Here is an 18434-nt window from a genome sequence, read left to right on the forward strand (position 1 = left end):
TACTTTAGGTTAAAATCACATTTCCGCAATGGAAAATTTCGAGATAAGGAAATTGATTAACCGAATTAATTAACTACTATCTCAGCAAACCTATCCATTTAAGCCATTTCCATTGATACCAATGTTGTGAAGATGTGATAATAAGTAACAAAGTTACAGAGGTGTTCCTTTTTTTTTTCTTTTTTTTTTTTTCTTGTTAACGGCTGTGCAATATTTCTTATTTAAGAGGAAACTAAGAATATTTTATCTAGTTCATTTTCTGATTGTGAGAAAATGGTAGTGGTGTATGCCATATCTATCTGTTCCCATGATCATAGCGCCTCTTGCTAGAAATTTCCATTTCAATCTGAAATATCATCGTAATGATGGGAATTAAATATATTTTGAGGGTCCGAAATAATTTTCCTATCTTATTTCTTTGTGGATTGGAAATTTACTAGTGAAAGGAAGATAAATATAATATTTCTTTCAAGTATACCTCTAACCATAACTTGATAGTGTGCAATATATGAATTCTTAGTGATTTAGTTCTTTAGAAAACCTTTAAACTGCGATTCTTTTCTTACGAGATATCTTTTCGATCTGGGGATTACTTTACTGGACTTTTTCCCCCTCATTTATTTAAGCACTTTATCATATTCGACCAAGTCTAAAGCCTTTACTATTACTTCCTGATAACTACGGAACTCATTTAACTATTCCTGTTGAGATGACAAAAAAAAAATAAGTAAATAAATAAAGACTATTATTATTATCTTTCATCCTTACAACAATGCGTATGTTTACAGGAATGTCTTTGGCCCAGTCAAAATTTATTACAGCCAGATAATCGATAAACCACTTGATGCTAATATCAAATAATAATGGTAATTTTCACATCTTATATGATGTGGCGAAATCGGTCTTCTAAACCTAAAACTCCATTTAATATCATAAAAAGGCTCAATATTACAAGTTTGTTTCCTTTAATAATTTCTTTTTTTTTTTTTACTAATGATTAGTTTCTACTTTTATCTCTGATTGACAGGTTGATGTCTCATCTAGATCTCATGTATGATTCTCGGCTATTACAAGTTTAGCATCACAAAATTTGACCCTAAGTCCTGTCAGTCTAAATATGGCATTGACCACCTCAGTTACATCCTTTTAAAATATAAAGCCTACTCTACTTAATTCTGAACACTAAGACTTAGCAGAGAATAGAAACAAATAAAGATCAAAAGTTGAATCAGATAGTTCTGAAAAACTAACTTTGAAGACATTGAAATCAAATTATACCCCCCAAACTAGGAAAAAAACATTAAAAAGAAACTCTGTGTTGACAAAACAAGATGAATTCTGAAAGTAGTAATGTTTTCCTCTCAAATTAATAAAAATATAAACTTTGTAAATAACTTAATTTTATGTATCAAAACTTGAGATTTATTCAAAAATAACAATCTTATCATTTTACCTGAATAGAATTCATATTCTTATTTATTTTTGTTTTTATGAAAAGCTCAGATAAAAAAAATACAAGATTATGTTGTACCATTGTCCACCACAGAAGGTTTTAAAAAATAATTAAACATGTTGATATAGAAAATTGTGGTCTTATGAAATAAGTAGAAATGCAAAACTAAACAATGGTAAGATCAATAAATACTAGTGTTATGAATTTACATATAAAGCCAATAAAAAAAATTCATATTAAATATTAGTCAAAGCTCTCTCACCTATGCTATGATTTGATGCTGCTTCCATATCTTTAGCATTGTATGAATATAATTACTCTGTATAAAATATTTGCTCTAACTTTCGTTTTTTAATAATTTATATTAAAATATGTTCTTTCCAGGCAACAAGAAGATTATGTTGGGCCAAGTTTTGAAGTTATATCAGCAACTGGACCAAATGCAGCTCTTATACATTATCATCCAACTGAAGAAACAACAAGAATAATATCCTCTGATGAATTTTACTTATGTGATTCTGGAGGCCAATACATGTTTGTTTCTTTTTTTCTACTTTAATAAAATATGATATTTTTTATTTTCCTTTTTATTAAACATACGAAAATTTTAATATTTTCAGAGATGGAACAACAGATGTGGCAAGAACGTATTTTTTTGGTACTCCGTCACAGTATGAAAAGGTTTGTGTGTATGCTTTTAGATTTTGTTGTGCGATTCTCTTTTAATAATTTCTTATAGTTATTTTCTTTTTTCCTCCCTTTCAGGAATGTTTTACTCGAGTAATGAAAGGGCATATTGCTATATCTTCTGCTGTGTTTCCTAGACATATCAAAGGTATAAATTCATAAGAATTTTCCTATCTCTTAATTTATATATTCTAAATTATCGATTGATATATTCATATTTTTATTCGTTCTTTTGCAATTTAGGTCAGATGCTTGATACTTTAGCAAGAAAGTCACTGTGGGAGGTTGGATTAAATTATATGCACAAAACTGGTCATGGTGTTGGAGCATATCTTACGGTTCATGAAGGTAATTAAATCTCAAAACACTTTGTATGCGGAATATATCTAAATTAAACTATTTATAAATTTATCTTTTGGTGATTAAATTATATCTTTTTGAATCAGTGTTTTTGTATCTGATGTTATACTTAAGTTTTAATATATAACAAAATTAACATTTTAGTGTTTTTCTCCCCTATTCTGAAGTATCTTTTTGAAGTCATTGGGAATTTGTATTTATTGAATTTGATAATTTTTATTACATAATTAAATAATACCACATTTATATTTATGTGGTATTATTTAATTATGTTTTATTTTTGTTTTGTTTTATTTCTCTAAATGAAATGGGAAAATTTTACTCTAAGTTTCTTACTTCTTTCTAGCATTGAATTCTATTTAAGTATTTTAATTTCTTAGTCAATCTCTTGATCAGTTTCTTTAAGGTAGTTTCCTAATTTTTAGGAGGTCTATTAAAAATTAGTTATCTGCTTTGAAGATATTTTGAAAATAACCCTTGAAATTCAGTTGTCATTGAGGCTTAGATTAAAATTAATTTTTAATTACTTTTCATGGTTAAGATTAAAAGTTGAATTAAAATCTAAGTGACTGTACTCAATGCAATGATTATTATTGATGAAGTAATATTAAAGATTGACTTTAAAATAGGATAAAAATTTTCAAATGTCTATCTGTTTTTACATTGTAGTATTTTGAGCTTCTTTTATTCAAATTTTCAATGATATTGTTTTTAATTGGTTAGGACCAACTGAAATAGATTGGAAAACAAATCCAGATGATCCTGGGCTTCAAGAAGGAATGATTTTATCAAACGGTAACTTTTTTTTTTGTTGAGAAAAATTGATATTATTAATCCACTTTAATTTACTCTTTCTTAATGAAATTCAGAATTGAGTAAATATTAAACTTTCTGTAATAATTAGGATATTACTTTTATTCTTCATGAGTGAAACAGTTGACAGAGAATTCAGGTTTTTTATCATCACTGTATATCTGTTCCACTTTCTGTGATAGCTTGCTACATTTTTATTGTTTTTCTTATTATTTCAATAATATTTCTTTATCTGCAGCATCTCAAAAAACATCTCACCAAGAGAGTATTGTTTTTGTATCTTACAGTTTTTGATAACATCTTGAAGGGTAAAATAGTTTGTTTTTGGTTTAATTGTTTTAGATTTTAGTTGATTTTTTTTTCGTACTCTGAATCTTAAACAAATGAAATTACAACCAAATATTAATTTAGCAATTTTTCTAAAAGCAGAGTATGTTATTACGTTTTGAGATTATTAGTATTTGAATTGTGAAAAACAAGTTCCCTTTTGCAACTTCATCTATGATTAGTGAAGTATCTAAATTATTACAAGTATTGTATCAGATGTACTGAAAATTCATTTTAAAATGCAATTATTGTTATTGTGAGAAGTAGAAGATAATAATTAAAAGTTTCTTTGGAACAATAAAGAAAAAGAATTCAAAATTTCTGTAGTATTTTAACCAATGACAATTTGGAAATCGGAATCTAGCAAAAGTTGTTTATTTTAAGGGATTCCATCCATATTAATCTTCTAGATAACAACTGTGGTTTTCGGATACAAATTTGTATTAATTTATTCTATATATTATTATTTATCTTAGGAATGAAATGCTCAGTAGGCTCTTTTTCCCTTTTCCTATATAAATTTTAGACATGGTTCAAGCAGTTTAAATATGAAGAAATAGATCTTTATGTATCCGAGCTAGAGCTGTTAGGAATTTGAAGTTTTATATGTATTAGTATCTGTAAATACTAAAAAGAATATATAGATTCAGAGGAAACATTTCCCTTTGATCAAAATTGCCAGACTTTTAAGTCCCCCCCCCCCCTCCAAAAGAACATTTGATGTTATTTTCCTGTAGTAACGTTTTTTTTTTTTTTTTTCCCTGTGATAAAGTTTTATAAATTAGTAAGAAGTTATAAAGTGCCCCTTTCCAGGAATTCTGAATTTAAGGGAGAAGTTTTTATATGGTATAATTTATCGTCAGATAAAATCAAAATTTGTTAACATCGCACCATGGCAGTTTTAATGAAATAAGGCATACACATGTGTAGAAAAGCAGTATTTTGCTCATTGTTTTGATTATAATGATTTTAAATAAGAATAATACATAACAATAAATTTTGCACTTTCAAAACAAATGTGATAAATCAAAGTACTTAACTATTGACATATTGTGGGTCTGCTATTAGTGAACTACTTATCTAAGCTTCTTAACTGCAATTATGTTAATTATTTTAGTTATTAATCTATTTCTATATTTATGTGACCTCCTTATTCATCTGATATCGGTTATTAGGTACTTCATTATTTTGTAAAACAATTAAAAGTAAAAAAAAAAACATTAATGTAGTGGCAAATAGTAAAAATATTCCATTGGAATAAAACATTTGAATCGTCATTACACTTCGTATTATTTAAAATTCCTTGTATTTTACATTTCATAATTTTTTGAAATGCATTATTTATTTCGAGTATGTATAAAAAAATTGGTTGGTTTTCCTTTGAAAAACCGTGTTATGATTATTGACATTGACCTCAATCATTGCACATTTTGGTGTGGTCTCAAATGGTGAAATTCGTGGAAGAATAATCTAGTGTCCAGTTTCCCATGAAAATGCCTTTAGTATTTTTATTCATGTTTCTAAGCAATTTAAGAGAAACTATTTTTATTTTCTTTTACTGATTCATCATCATTTCATATGAGATACTAACTAAATCTTATTTTAGAATTGTGAAAATCTCATTTTTGTTAAGTCGATTTAGATTAATTAGAAAAATGCATTTTTTTATATGTGCACATGTTACTCAAAATAAAACTTAAATAAATATTTCTAATGTGCATAATTCTTTTGCAAAATATATTTTGCTTAAAAATATTACTGTTAATTGAAACCATTAATTTTGTTTAACTAATTGTCTTGATTTTTCTTTGGCAATGCAGCCTTTCTCTTTTGCTATAGATTTTTTCCTCTAAATAATTTAAATTAGACTTAAATAGAATTAGAGCAGTTTCTTATCAAAACTTGCATTGACTTAATATAATTGTCAGAGAAGTTATTGAGCTTGTTCCTTATTTAAAGGAAAAGGCATTTTTATATTTTCTCTTCCTAGCTTGTATTATATTTTACAAATTACATTTTTGATTTAAGATGAAAATGTCTAATTATTCTTACATTTGTCTTCAGAACCAGGATATTATGAAAGCGGACGCTTTGGAATTAAAATTGAAAATTTGGTTCTAGTAAAAAAAGCTGATACTAAAGTACGTAGGAAATTAATATTCTTATTGCATTTAAGATTCTTTTTGCGTATATGATTATTCGTGTTGAGTATTGATTTTTTTTAAAATTTTTTATTCTGTAGTACAATTTCCAAGATTGTGGATTTTTAACATTTGAGCCTCTTACTTTGATCCCTTTTCAAACGAAGCTGTTGGATACTAGTCTCCTAACTGTTGAAGAGGTTTGTAAATTTATTATACTGATTTATTTTTGTGCTCTTTGTTTCTTTGAAAATGGTGAATGCGTATTATTTTCTAACAGTGGATATTATGTAAATTATAGTGTTCTTGAAACTGTAGATTATTATTTATACACACATAATGCAACTAAATGTAAATGCTTGGATATTTCAGTACCTGTTTTTCTCCAATAAGCTTTAAGAAAACTGGTAAAACTTCCACAAGTCGATTCGAGTTCTTCCTGTGTAAAACAAAGTTTATTTTCATGATTCCATCATTGTAAATATTCCTTGCTAGCCTTATGACTGGTTATTTTTGTCACACCTTTTCCAACCAGTTTAGAATTATTGCTGGAAGTTATTTTACTTAAAGCTGCAGAATTCTATTATTCTTTTTGGTTGCATATCGAATAATTTCTTTGTTTCATTTTACAGTTTCAAATTTTAGGAATTTTGGTATGAAATGTGTGGAAGAAAAACTGTGACTAATTATAATCCTAACTTTAAAAAAAAAAAAAAAATCTGTGATGCATTTTAGCATGAATGGACGCAAGCATATCAATTTAATTTATGAAATAATATAAAAAAATCAAATTGTAGTTTTAGTAAAAGGAAACTATAGGGAATTCATTGAATTATTACAAAATATTTTCTTGAAATCTGTTTTATAATTTTCCTTACTTATGCAATTATTTGAGTTTCAAATTTTTTCAGTACTGGCAGATGTTAAAGTCGTAGCTATTCAGTATGAAGTATTTACAAATAATCTAGAAAATAATTTTTTAAAGTTTAAGTACATAATGTACTATATGAACAGTTAATAAAATGCAGTCTTGTGAAACAAGGGATGTAAGGGAAGTCATTAATAACCTGCTCTGTATTATCTGGCATTCAAATTTAATTTTTTTTTCTTTCTGAGAAGCAGTTTTAAATATTCTGGATATTTTTTCATTTAAATTAACTCAATGATATTTTTGCTTTTTGGAATAATAAAAAGAGGCAAGGAGAGAATTAAGACATTTTAATCTTTTATTATTACTAGCAAAATCATTGTATGCATGCATATCCACAATGTAATGATTTTCATTATCGTCACAGTAGTCTTTATATAATATAATGACTATAAATTGTACTCCTTTTCTGATCATAGTAATTTTAACAGTTCAATAATGCTCAACCAAATGTGATGCTTAATTTTGTAGATGGACTGGTTAGATAACTATCATCAAATCTGCCGAGATGTGGTTGGAAAAGCCCTTCGGGAACAGGGCAGACTTAGTGCCTTCCAGTGGTTGATGAGGGAAACACAACCTCTTGGTTAAAAAATAACAAACAATTGTAAAATTATCTGGTTTTGTGCCAAAATCACACATGGTGGTATCCAACGTTGAAGAATGTTTACTTTGTTTACAAAGGGCAATATATGTTAGGCTATAAGCCAAACAATTATTTTGTCAGTCATGTCTGTTAGTTTTTACTTCTTAAAAGGAAGTAAAATAATGCAAGTATGCATTGCTGTGTTTGTGATGTATATTTGATGTTTGACATAAAAGTTGTGATATATATATGAATAAATATATAAATTTATTATACATAATATATATATGCTAATATTCCATCATGAATGTTTGACAGCAGTATTTCAATTATGCCATAATGATGCAAAATTACTGTTATTTTTAATGCTCTTTCTTTTAATTTTTGTTGTTTTATTATTATTGCCTGATCAATTATAAACACTATATTAAAAATTAATATTATACTATGACTTTTTAATTTGTTTATTAAAAACTTTTCTTATTAGCAATATCTAATTATATTAATTTCTTATCAATAATATTTTTGAGTATTATGTTTCTAAATGATGTCCTATATATCATGATAACTTTGTAATTTTAAGGTAATTGTTAATTATATTTTTAAAATTTTGCATCATTTTGGCATTGATTAAATACTGTTTTTTAATGTGGTTTAGGTCAAACCTAAACCTGTGCATATGCAGTGTGATTATTGTCTAGAATGAATGTGTTAGTACATAGCATAGTGCCGTCTTCCAGTGATTAGGTAAGTGATAAAATGTCTGTAGGGCCAATTCTGATATTGCAAAGCATATCATGGCAGACTTTAATATTAGCAATACACAAACCTCAAGAGATAGCTATGTCTGACATGTTGTCTTTTTAAGTGATAATTGTCTTCTCAATGTCTTTCTGCACAGAAGAAGCCAAGCTTTTACTTTTGTTAATAGCAGAATTTGTGTAAAAAAAGTAACAAGTTTGTAATATTTTAATTTATTGCTTATTGTGAAATATGTGTAAATTGTATCAAATAACTAATTTTGAGCTTATTTTGTTACAGAAGTGCAATGTTTTCAAATTGTGTGTTTTTCTAATTAATGCAATTAATACATTATTATATACGGAATGTGTTATAGTTTTAATGTGATGAAGTTGCTCCTTGTATTTTTATTGGGCCATTATATTTTTAAAGATATGGTAATGTGCCTGAATTCCATTCACAAGTTGGAATTACTAGGAATTGAAATTTTACTGTTTAAAAACACTTTCAAGTATTATTAGATGCATTTTCTTTTAAATTTCAAACACTGAACTGCATGAAAAGAAATATTTAAATGAAAATTACGAATATATCATGTCTTGAATAATACTGTTATATTAATATTTCATACAATTTTATTAATTCATTTGGCATTCACATTATTCATTAAGTTTTTCGTTTTGAGTATTGACTTTCTCTTAATTTATACTTTAGTTTATTACAATGCAGCTTTCATTTTTTTAAATGTCATTTAATTCTGAATGATTTTTTTTTTTCAAAATGCATCAATAATACTTTCTGAACACAAAATATGTCAGTTTCACATTCCAGTATTTTCAGGCAATGGCGTATTTGATGTATCTCTTTAAACACGACTTTCCAGAAATTTTTATATTCACACTTGAATATTAGAGCTTGGAAATTTAAAAACGAAGATGTTCGCATCTAAAATAAGTATTTTTAATCTGAAAGGAAATCGTAAAAATTATGTTAAAAATATTCAGACAGCAGTGCCCAAAATAATATTTTTTTGTATTTTTGTTTTAAAAGTGCCTCCTAACATAATTCGTATATTTCATGCATATCATTGGCGTAAAGCAGAAACTCATTATCGAGTGTTAGAATTTTTGTTTAAAATTGGATTCATTCCTAATATTATCTATTTCAGTTCTTGTGACTGTTCTGTTTTGAATGGTTAAAGCGCTTATCGTTTATGGTTTTTAACATTAGAATAAATGATTGATCATCTGATGTACAGCATGATATATGTCAGTTGACAAGTTTCTACTCTAAACCGATGGATATACGACTCAGGATCATAGATTTATTATGTTAATTATACATTCTAAAGCAGCGTATAATTTTTAAAAATTTACCTTAAGTATTTTTTGAGTCAAACATTAAATAATAAAAAGATTTTTATAAGTAACTGTGATTGGCCTTAGAGAATGTGAGTTTAATCCATTATTTTCCCTTCAAGATAGCATAAAATTTATATCATTGTTTAATTAGAAATTTTTGAATCCAATTCAAATTGCATTTATTTTGGTGTAAGGGGAAGAATTTTAAGTTTTCTTATTTTGCGATTTAGTTATTAAAACGATCGAAAATAATAATATCTAAAAATTGATTTACATGACTTTGACATTTATTGTTAGAAAGTATCATCTGTTATGAAAAACACCTTTTCAGTGTAAGTAAGTGTAATACTTTGTTTTTTTCGGTTATTCGCCCATCTTGCAGGTTAACCGACACAACCCAGCCGTAACTGTCAGGTTTTGACTACCTTTAGGAGTGAGAGGATTTATTCTCTATTAAGGTGATCCCTTACACCATGCTTTAATTGTTTAACTGCTTTCTATTAAGTATTTATTTGAAAAAATTATTTTTAATAGTTATTATTGTTGACTTTCCTATTATGGATAATACATTTGTAATTAAGAAGAAAAAAAAACCTAGTTACTTTTTGTTTGTAAGAAATTTCGACATAAGTAACATAATTAGCAAATAATTCATTTAATATGGATCGAAACAATTTTATGAAAATTTGACTTGTGCTGTTATTCATCATTTATTTTATGCCTAAAAATTAATTGAATCCTTGCCTATGAAAGATCTATTTAATGGAAATTATTCAATGGATTAAGAAACATGAAATTTGTTTTTTCCCCCCTCTCAATTCATGAGATGAAAGAAGATCTATTAATGGAAATAATTCAATGAATTAACAACATGAAATTTTTTTTTTTTTTTTTTTTTTTCTCAATTCATGAGATGAAAAAGCAACGATGCAGAGTTTATGAATTCTGTATTTTTTTTGTAACATAGTATATTCAAACATTAGGTCTATAGAGGGTTCTTATTTTTTTTTTTTTTTTTTTTTTTTGGAAAATGTCACAGTTACAGATATTAACTTTTTTCTGTTTGTTTAAATATTGTGTCATCAATAATTGTTGTAGGATTTTAAAAAACAAGTCAGTGTTATGATTTGCATATTTTTCTTTTGTTTTCTTTCAAAAATATTTTAATAGTTAATGTTCTGCTTCAGTTTCACCTTATCTTAAGTTTTAAATCAAGCTTCAACATGCCATTAAAATTTTTATTTTATCATTGCTGTTTAAATATTTACTGTTCATTGACTTGCAGTCTTTCCTATTTCTAAGGAACAGAAACAAAATTATATTTGCAATAATTTCATATCATGCTATTGAGTCAGTAAGAAATAACTGTGGATGTCATTTACACTATTTAAGCAATAATATTAATAAACTGTAAAGGAATCAAACATTTTATAAACCCGGTGTTGTATATATCACGATAGTTTTTTGAAATCATCATATTCTCAAATCCCAAAATGTTGATTTAAGTTACATACATTAATCTGTGTATATTGGTATTTATTATGAGTTTTGTTTGTGGCTTGACCAACCGAAGAGATGGGTTTAGTTTGTTTGATAAAAATTGATTGACAAGGTAAAGAGAAACTCCAATGGTTTTTTTATATTAATGCTATTTAATATGATGTTCTTTCCTGAACCCATCTTTTTTGTAGGTCAAGTAGTGTCATATATTTTTCTAATCAATACCTTCATATTTTTCTCACATCTATGAAAAAAGTTACTTCTGTAAAAGCTGCCATATAATAGTGACTATATCTTTTGATATTTCTCTGATGTGGTTAAGCTTATTGTTGATATGTAAATATGCTTTCCAAGTACATAGATTGTCTCTTTTTTTCCCTTATTTCTTTTGTTGCTGTGGCTGTTGTTTTCTTTCTATTGCTTTAAGAAACATTTTAGATCTATTAGTAGCATATGAAGTAGAGTTGAATAAACCAAGTATGTTGGAAATATGCAATACAATTTTTTTTTCTAACTGTGTGTATATATGTACTTCAGTTTAATTTGATTATGTGAAACAGTTTTCAAAATGAATGTGTGTACCTTTTTGTAAACAAAACATAGCAATGCTGTGTTTGAAAAGCAATAAATATATAATCAATTGTGGTGTTAGAACAAAGAAGGCTTCATGTTGTTAGATATACCATATTTAAGCATTTGTGTGGCTGTAAAGATATCTGTATTACTTTAGATTGCCATAGATATGGCTTAATGGGATTGACAGATTCTTTCAGATATAGTTTTTATATAACTTTTTAACGAATGGTTGTTGTAATATATGTCAATTTTGGGGTAATGTTTTTGACATGTTACGAACACTGCAGTATTTAATAAATTTTTCTAACACTGTGGGAAGTAAACCCATAGTTGAAGGTACTGGATATATTACACTATCTTCCTAAATAAAGAAAAATATCAAACATAGTATTCAAGTAAGGCAATAAATTTTTATACCCTGCTACTCTGATGTTAATTCATTTATAATTAAGCTTCCAAGATTACAACGCATACCCTAAAATGTTTATATGTCTATTGTTATGTCTGAAATGTGAACTGCTGTGTGTAATATCTTCACTATTTGTGTAAGATGACCGTTTGGTCAAATACTCCACTTAAGCAATAAGCGTTATGTCTCTGTGTAATGTTACAAATCTTTAGCATTGTGTTGAAATGTTTTAAAACTGTTAAGCGTGTCACAAAGTTTTCTCATAAGAAAATTGCTGTTTATATTTTAAGTTTAAAGCATATAATTCTAGTTTCGGAATAAAATAATTTATAGAGTTTTAAACATTTGCTGTATTTACAAATTTGCTGCCATGTAATAAAACATTTTTAGTTTTATCGATTTCAATTTTTGCTTTTTATTTTAAATGAATTTGCAAGTTTAGTTTAAATAAAATTCGAATATATTTTAAATAATCTTGTTATGAGTCATAAAATTAGTTTTCAGTTAATATAGAATTCCAAACTTTTTTGGTAATATTTAAGTTGTATGTACAATTGCTTTGCTGTTTAAAAATAATCTGTACTTAATTGATTTCTGCAAAATTAAAGAAAGAATTAGATTAATCGGTGATCATTTTTATTTTCTTTCATTCTTTGATGCAAAAGTTGTAATTGCTATCCAGTTTTATTAATGTGTCTGTTAAATTATTATTAAAAATGTTGAATTATAAATTTTGATTCTATAGTATTTTCGTTTTATAGTAAATCAATGAATTGTGAAGTTCTTGTTATTGAGAATAATTCATCTTCTAAACTATCATTTCTTCTATTGTTGTATATTAATTTTCTAAAATATTATTTCTGATACTATTAAAGAGAACTGGTGACATATCATCTACATCTATACCTCAGATATACCTATGTTTTGTTAATGAAATGCAGAACTATTTGTGCGTGTATTTTGGCAATAATAGAAAATCGGTGCATGAAAATGTATTGAATTCATATGTAATATATGTTTTAATGCAGTTGCAAACACTGCATCCACATATTAAGTTATCATACAAAGTATGAGGTAGATTCTTTATTTATTCTCAATAATCCATTGTGTGTTTTTGAAATGGATGTTTTGAATATATTCAGTTTACTGTTTCATTACAGATTATTAAATCAAAAGGGACGCTGAAGATTTTCTGTGCTAGTATTGTATGTTATGAAAAAATTTCAGTAAATGTAATTATATTAGAACTATTATTTTATTATTTCTGATATATTTTTATTTCTATAATACACATTATGTACATAAAGACATTTTACCAGTTTGATATAAAAAGGGACTTTGCCTTCTTCATGAACAAAGTTGAAAGTGCGTCTTCTTCCAGTTAATCCAAGTTTCTGTTCATCCTTTTCTATCATAAATAAAAGAAGTACCAAAATTAATAATTTTAGTTATATAATCATAAAAATTAAAAGCAGACCACTGTTTTACATTGACTACTTATTATTTAAATTGCTTCTGTTAATGTTTGATTGTATTGTCTTGTATTTAGTTTTTAACTTCCATCAGTAAATTTTGAAATCATTTTTTTATAATTACTGCATAGAAAGTTTGCATCTTGTTCATTCATTATAAACAGTTTTAAGCAGGTATTGGATTCAAATGTAGTAAATATTATTAATATACATAAAGAAGATTGCTGATATGGAAAGTAAATATTTGAATATAATGGTAATTTAAAAGCTAATCTTAGGTAACAGCAAAAATGCTTAATTAAGTATATTTTAATTTTTTTAAATATATTTATTAGCAATGCTTATAAAAAGATTTTAAATGAAAAACATATCAGGGAGTTGAGAGTATGTAAGATTTTCTTCAAGAAGTTTTATTTTCTTTTTATAATTGTATACTAGTTTTTTTTTTGTGTGTGTGTAATCCTTACATCACTTTAAAATTTTATTAATTATGCCAGTTTGGACTTATTTTACCTTTTGCTAGTTTAATTATCAAATTTATTCCATATCAGTGATCATAAATTTGGTATCAGATTTTATAATGTGTTGTGTTCTGCTTTGTTTAAAAATATTCCTTTGTCTGCTAACAGTCTCATCATGTCAAAGAATCCCATGTTAATATTTTGAGAAATTCTTTTGGCCATTCTGCAAAATCGTCATTTTATTACAAATTTCTACAAAGTGGTTGATAATTTACCTTATATATAGTCTTATGGGTTTTAAACACATTTATTATCGTTACATTTCAGAGTGAAAATACCAAGGTTTTGTTTTGTTAAATGATCATATATTAGCTGAAATGACTGAAGCACTTCATGTGCCAAATTGAATAAGTTATTTTGCTGTGGATAGCAAAAGAAAAATGAAATTCATTAATTTAAATCGAGATTAATTCAAAATTGAAATAGTAATTCATAATGTATATAGATAAGGCAATGCACAATGAAATGTATTTGTGCTAATATTTCATTTTATTAGTTTGTAACTATAAATTATGAATATTTGCTAATTGAAAAGAAAATTTTGTGTAATTTTTATTCAAATGCATATAATTTAGCTGTACCATTCTTATATAAATTCTATGATTTGGTTCACTCTTAAATTTGTTATGCTTTTGAAATGAACTTTAAGAATAAATTTATAAAATAGTTTGGAAGTAAATTGAAAGGATGTTTATGAAATTACATTCCATTGCTTTTGTTTTGCTGTTCATTTCTTATCTTTGTTATTATTGATAATTATCGGCCAAAAAATTTAATTTTGTTTTATATTTTAAAAATATTTCTAATTGTAATTTATACTTTTATTACTGTCTTCATTAAGTCCCCCCCCCTTCGTAAATTATTTCTTTTTTGAACTAAGCTATATCCGCATTTTATTTCATTGATTCATTATATTAATATTTCATATCTGGATACTAAAGAGTTATGAATTTCTTCCTCCTCGCATTTTTTTTCCTCATAATATATGTATGAATATGCATTTTCAAGGGTTTTTTTTTTCTCTGCATTTTATCAGGATATTAAAATACGTTTGTTCATGTTATGTTTATGATATTGCATTATCTAAGAATAACCATTCAACTGAAATCTTGGCAATTTTACATCTAGAAAGTTTTTTCTTTTTGAAAAATTATTTTGATGCTTAAATGATTATCTGATGTAAATATTTTTTTTAAAAAAACTAAATGAAACACTATCTTAATTCTGTTAAATGTACTATCTTACACTAATAACAGGAAACAATCTATTTTCTGATGGGGAAAATGTGCCTTGAAAACTAAATATTTTTTAAGTAATATTTTTCTCTTTTTGATTTAAATTTATAATTGCTGATTTGTGTTAAAGATGAACAGAAATTTATTCGTTATCAGTCATTCATTGTCTGCCAACTTGAAACTTTTCGCTAAAGAGTGTAGAATTGTAATCTATCTTTCTCAAAAGAAAGATATTTTTCTTAATCCACGACACAAGTCTACCTCATACGAAGCTGTGTTATGCAATCTTAATTGTATAAAAGTATTTAAAAGAATGGTGAGATTTTTGAAAAATTAGCATTGAAACCAATTTTGTTGTTTGTATCAGCTAATTGGCGTATATTTAATGAGCGAGTTTATTGTGCATCAGTTAAAAAGATTTAATAATTATTAGTGAGAGCTTATTTCATTTCAAATTCCTAATGTTTTATAAGAGAATTCATTATTACTTTATTAGATGCATTCACACTTGCATTAACATATACTTGATTCAGGTAGCAAATATTTCTCTTATTAATCAGCTTGATTAAGACCAGTAAAATAAAGGGATCGTGAGATTTAAATCATTTGTAAAATAATCTAAGAAAATTAATTTTTTGGAAACTTTAGATAACACTTAATGTGACATGTTTAATTGCTGAAAAAGTCATGTATTTGAGCCGAAATCAGGTGAAGTGAGTATTAAACTATTAATGCTTGAATAAATATTATAAAAGATAGCATAGTTATGTTATAGTTATGTACATTTTTGAAATAAGTAATTTTAAATAATATGTTTGAACACTAATAATATTGGAGGTTACATCTTTCAGGAGCAATTTCTCATTTTTGCGATGTTTAATTACTGATAATTTAAGTTAATTTTAACATTTTAAATTGGTCTGAAACGATTTCAAATTTGTGTATATTTAATGAGGTAGTTTTTATTTTTTAAAAATTGACAAAGAATGTCTATTATCTTTGTAGAATATATTAAGCTGCTTGCTTTTCTTTAGTATTGTGTTTATGTACCATCTTTGTTAGAGAGTGGTGTCTTGATAGGGAATCGATTCATGGATCAGAATTCATTTGGGGAACAGCAGAAAGAATAGATATTGAGTTTATTGACCCATTTATTTCTTCAATTGGCAATTGTCTGTCTTCAAGAAGGATATTCTGATATTTTTTTTTTTCTAGATCTGTAACTATGAAATCGGTTTAATCTATTTTCTTTATCTTGTATATAATTTGATAATTAAAACGGAATTTGGATTTTGAAGAAAAAAATTATCATATAATTTGTGGTGAGCATGATAGTTTTCTGCAAGAATACTGTATAAATAGATGGGAAGTTTAATTATGTAAATCTACCACTTGGAAAACAAAGAAAGAAAAGATGTATCTTTTTTTAAATTGGATTCATGGCTAATTTTTCATTTCTTGTATAATCTACGCGGCTTTTTGAAATATACTGAATTTTTATTTAATAAGATTCATATTTGTGTGGAAAAATCTATTTTAATGAGAAATTTCTTGAATTTTGATTTGCACAAACTTTATTGGTAATATTATAATGCATATCTATGAATAAATTATAAAAATAATTTAAATTGTTTGAAAAATGAAGAGAAAAATTGCAGGAGCAAAAGTGAATTGTGTGCCAAACATTGTTTTCATACTGGTATTATAAAATACAAAACATTTTTAAAAGAAGCAATAAAACATGACTTGTACTTATTAAAAGAAATATAAATATTTTATAAATTTTAATTGTTTGATAATAAGCATTTCAGCATTATTTAGTTTTCATGATAATCTTATTCATATTTTGTTTGTACCTGCTATGCAGATAGTGGTTAAACCACATATTTTATAGTTACAATTTCAAAATGTCTAACAAAGTTCAAGTAGCACTGTTCCTCCACTGTCGCGAGAACAGTAATAAAAGCAATACGTTAATGTTTCTCCAAGAGAATGTAGCATATTTGTATATGCCATCAGTATTGTATTGTAGTTCCTGTGATTTTATGCATTTTTGTTGTAAGTGGTTAAACTGAAGCTATACCACTGGAAGAAGCATTTATAAATTGTGGGTCCATTGTATTTTGTAGCAGTGTTTTATATGTGAAGAGAACATTGGAAATGACTCTTTTCTTAATCAAAACATGAGTTTTCTCATGTTTAGTTGTGACCTCAAGAAAGTGGCTTGTAATATATGGTTTTGTAGTACTGTTGAATTTTATATGTCTGCAAAGTTAATGTAAAAGTGTTGTTGAATAAAACTGTGTAGGACCTTATTGATTTCTTAAATTTTAATTAATCACCTTTCGCATAAATGTAGATATATATAACTTTTATTTGAAGGAAATTTATACAATGTATGAAAAATAAATTAAGAATGGTGAAATGAAGAGAATTTTAAAGCACTTTTAATAAGTTAATATAATGCATTGGACTAAATTAACATTTTTATTAAAATACCCGAAGAACTTTATTTTAAAAGATACTTATAAAATATATATAATTAAAAAAATTTATTAATGAATAAGATGAAATCAATTGGATAGTTTACTACTATCATTTTGAATGATGAAATCGAAAGTCTTCTTTTGTTACCTTCCTTTATTGGATTGCGTTACTGAATTGTATATGAAAGTTTTCAATTCCATTTAGAGCTTTAAACAAAGTAACCATTAGTAATTAGCCAGTTTCTTTATTGACACAGGTAATATCATTAATTTTTACCAATTTCGTTAAATTTACTGTAGTCTTCTAGAAATAATTCATCATCATGTAACCTTGCTAAAAATTGTTATAATAAAATTTTATGAAATATATAAAACTAAGTATAGTGAAACCAATTGACGATTCTTTTGAAAGAACCGATGATTCCTGACTTCAGTGTGAAAATGCATTATCTAAATTTTTAAGTTAATTATTGTAACGAATATTCGTTATTATTGAATTTAACTAATTTCGCAATATCTAGATGCGAGGCACTTTTTTTAGTGTTGCATATATCGAGACGGCAAAATTCAAAGCAAGTTTTAAAGACTAACAGATTCTGATTAAATTCCATGGGAGTGAAGCCTGTTGATTCACTTCAGAAGTCGTGATAGAGCATATATTTTACACACTCAAGTATCAAAACCCATCTCCAGTTTTCTATGATGCCTACTCGAGCTCAGTGAAGAACAGCAATCAGGAGAAACTCTCAACTATGTTCTTTCATTAAATGTCCGATTGGCTCTTTCAGTTACATCATAGATATGCTCCATGGCGTTAAGGTATTCTCATATAAGGAAA

General features: G+C 26.3%; 1 protein-coding gene across 4 annotated transcripts in view; it reads left to right on the plus strand.

Annotated features, from left to right (window-relative positions):
- LOC129958248 (xaa-Pro aminopeptidase 1-like) overlaps positions 1–17425 on the plus strand; it is a 68358-nt gene extending 50933 nt beyond the window's left edge. For all 4 annotated transcript variants that reach the window (XM_056070554.1, XM_056070553.1, XM_056070552.1 and 1 more), the window contains 8 exons: positions 1838–1987; positions 2074–2134; positions 2219–2288; positions 2384–2488; positions 3224–3295; positions 5705–5781; positions 5883–5981; positions 7181–17425. In XM_056070554.1, the coding sequence (XP_055926529.1) occupies positions 1838–1987; positions 2074–2134; positions 2219–2288; positions 2384–2488; positions 3224–3295; positions 5705–5781; positions 5883–5981; positions 7181–7300 (754 nt within the window). In that variant the 3' untranslated portion in view covers positions 7301–17425. The remainder of the gene's footprint in view (positions 1–1837; positions 1988–2073; positions 2135–2218; positions 2289–2383; positions 2489–3223; positions 3296–5704; positions 5782–5882; positions 5982–7180) is intronic.
- Positions 17426–18434: the final 1009 nt, after the last annotated feature.

Source organism: Argiope bruennichi, chromosome X1 (genome assembly GCF_947563725.1).
Source record: "Argiope bruennichi chromosome X1, qqArgBrue1.1, whole genome shotgun sequence".
Lineage (NCBI taxonomy): Eukaryota > Metazoa > Arthropoda > Arachnida > Araneae > Araneidae > Argiope > Argiope bruennichi.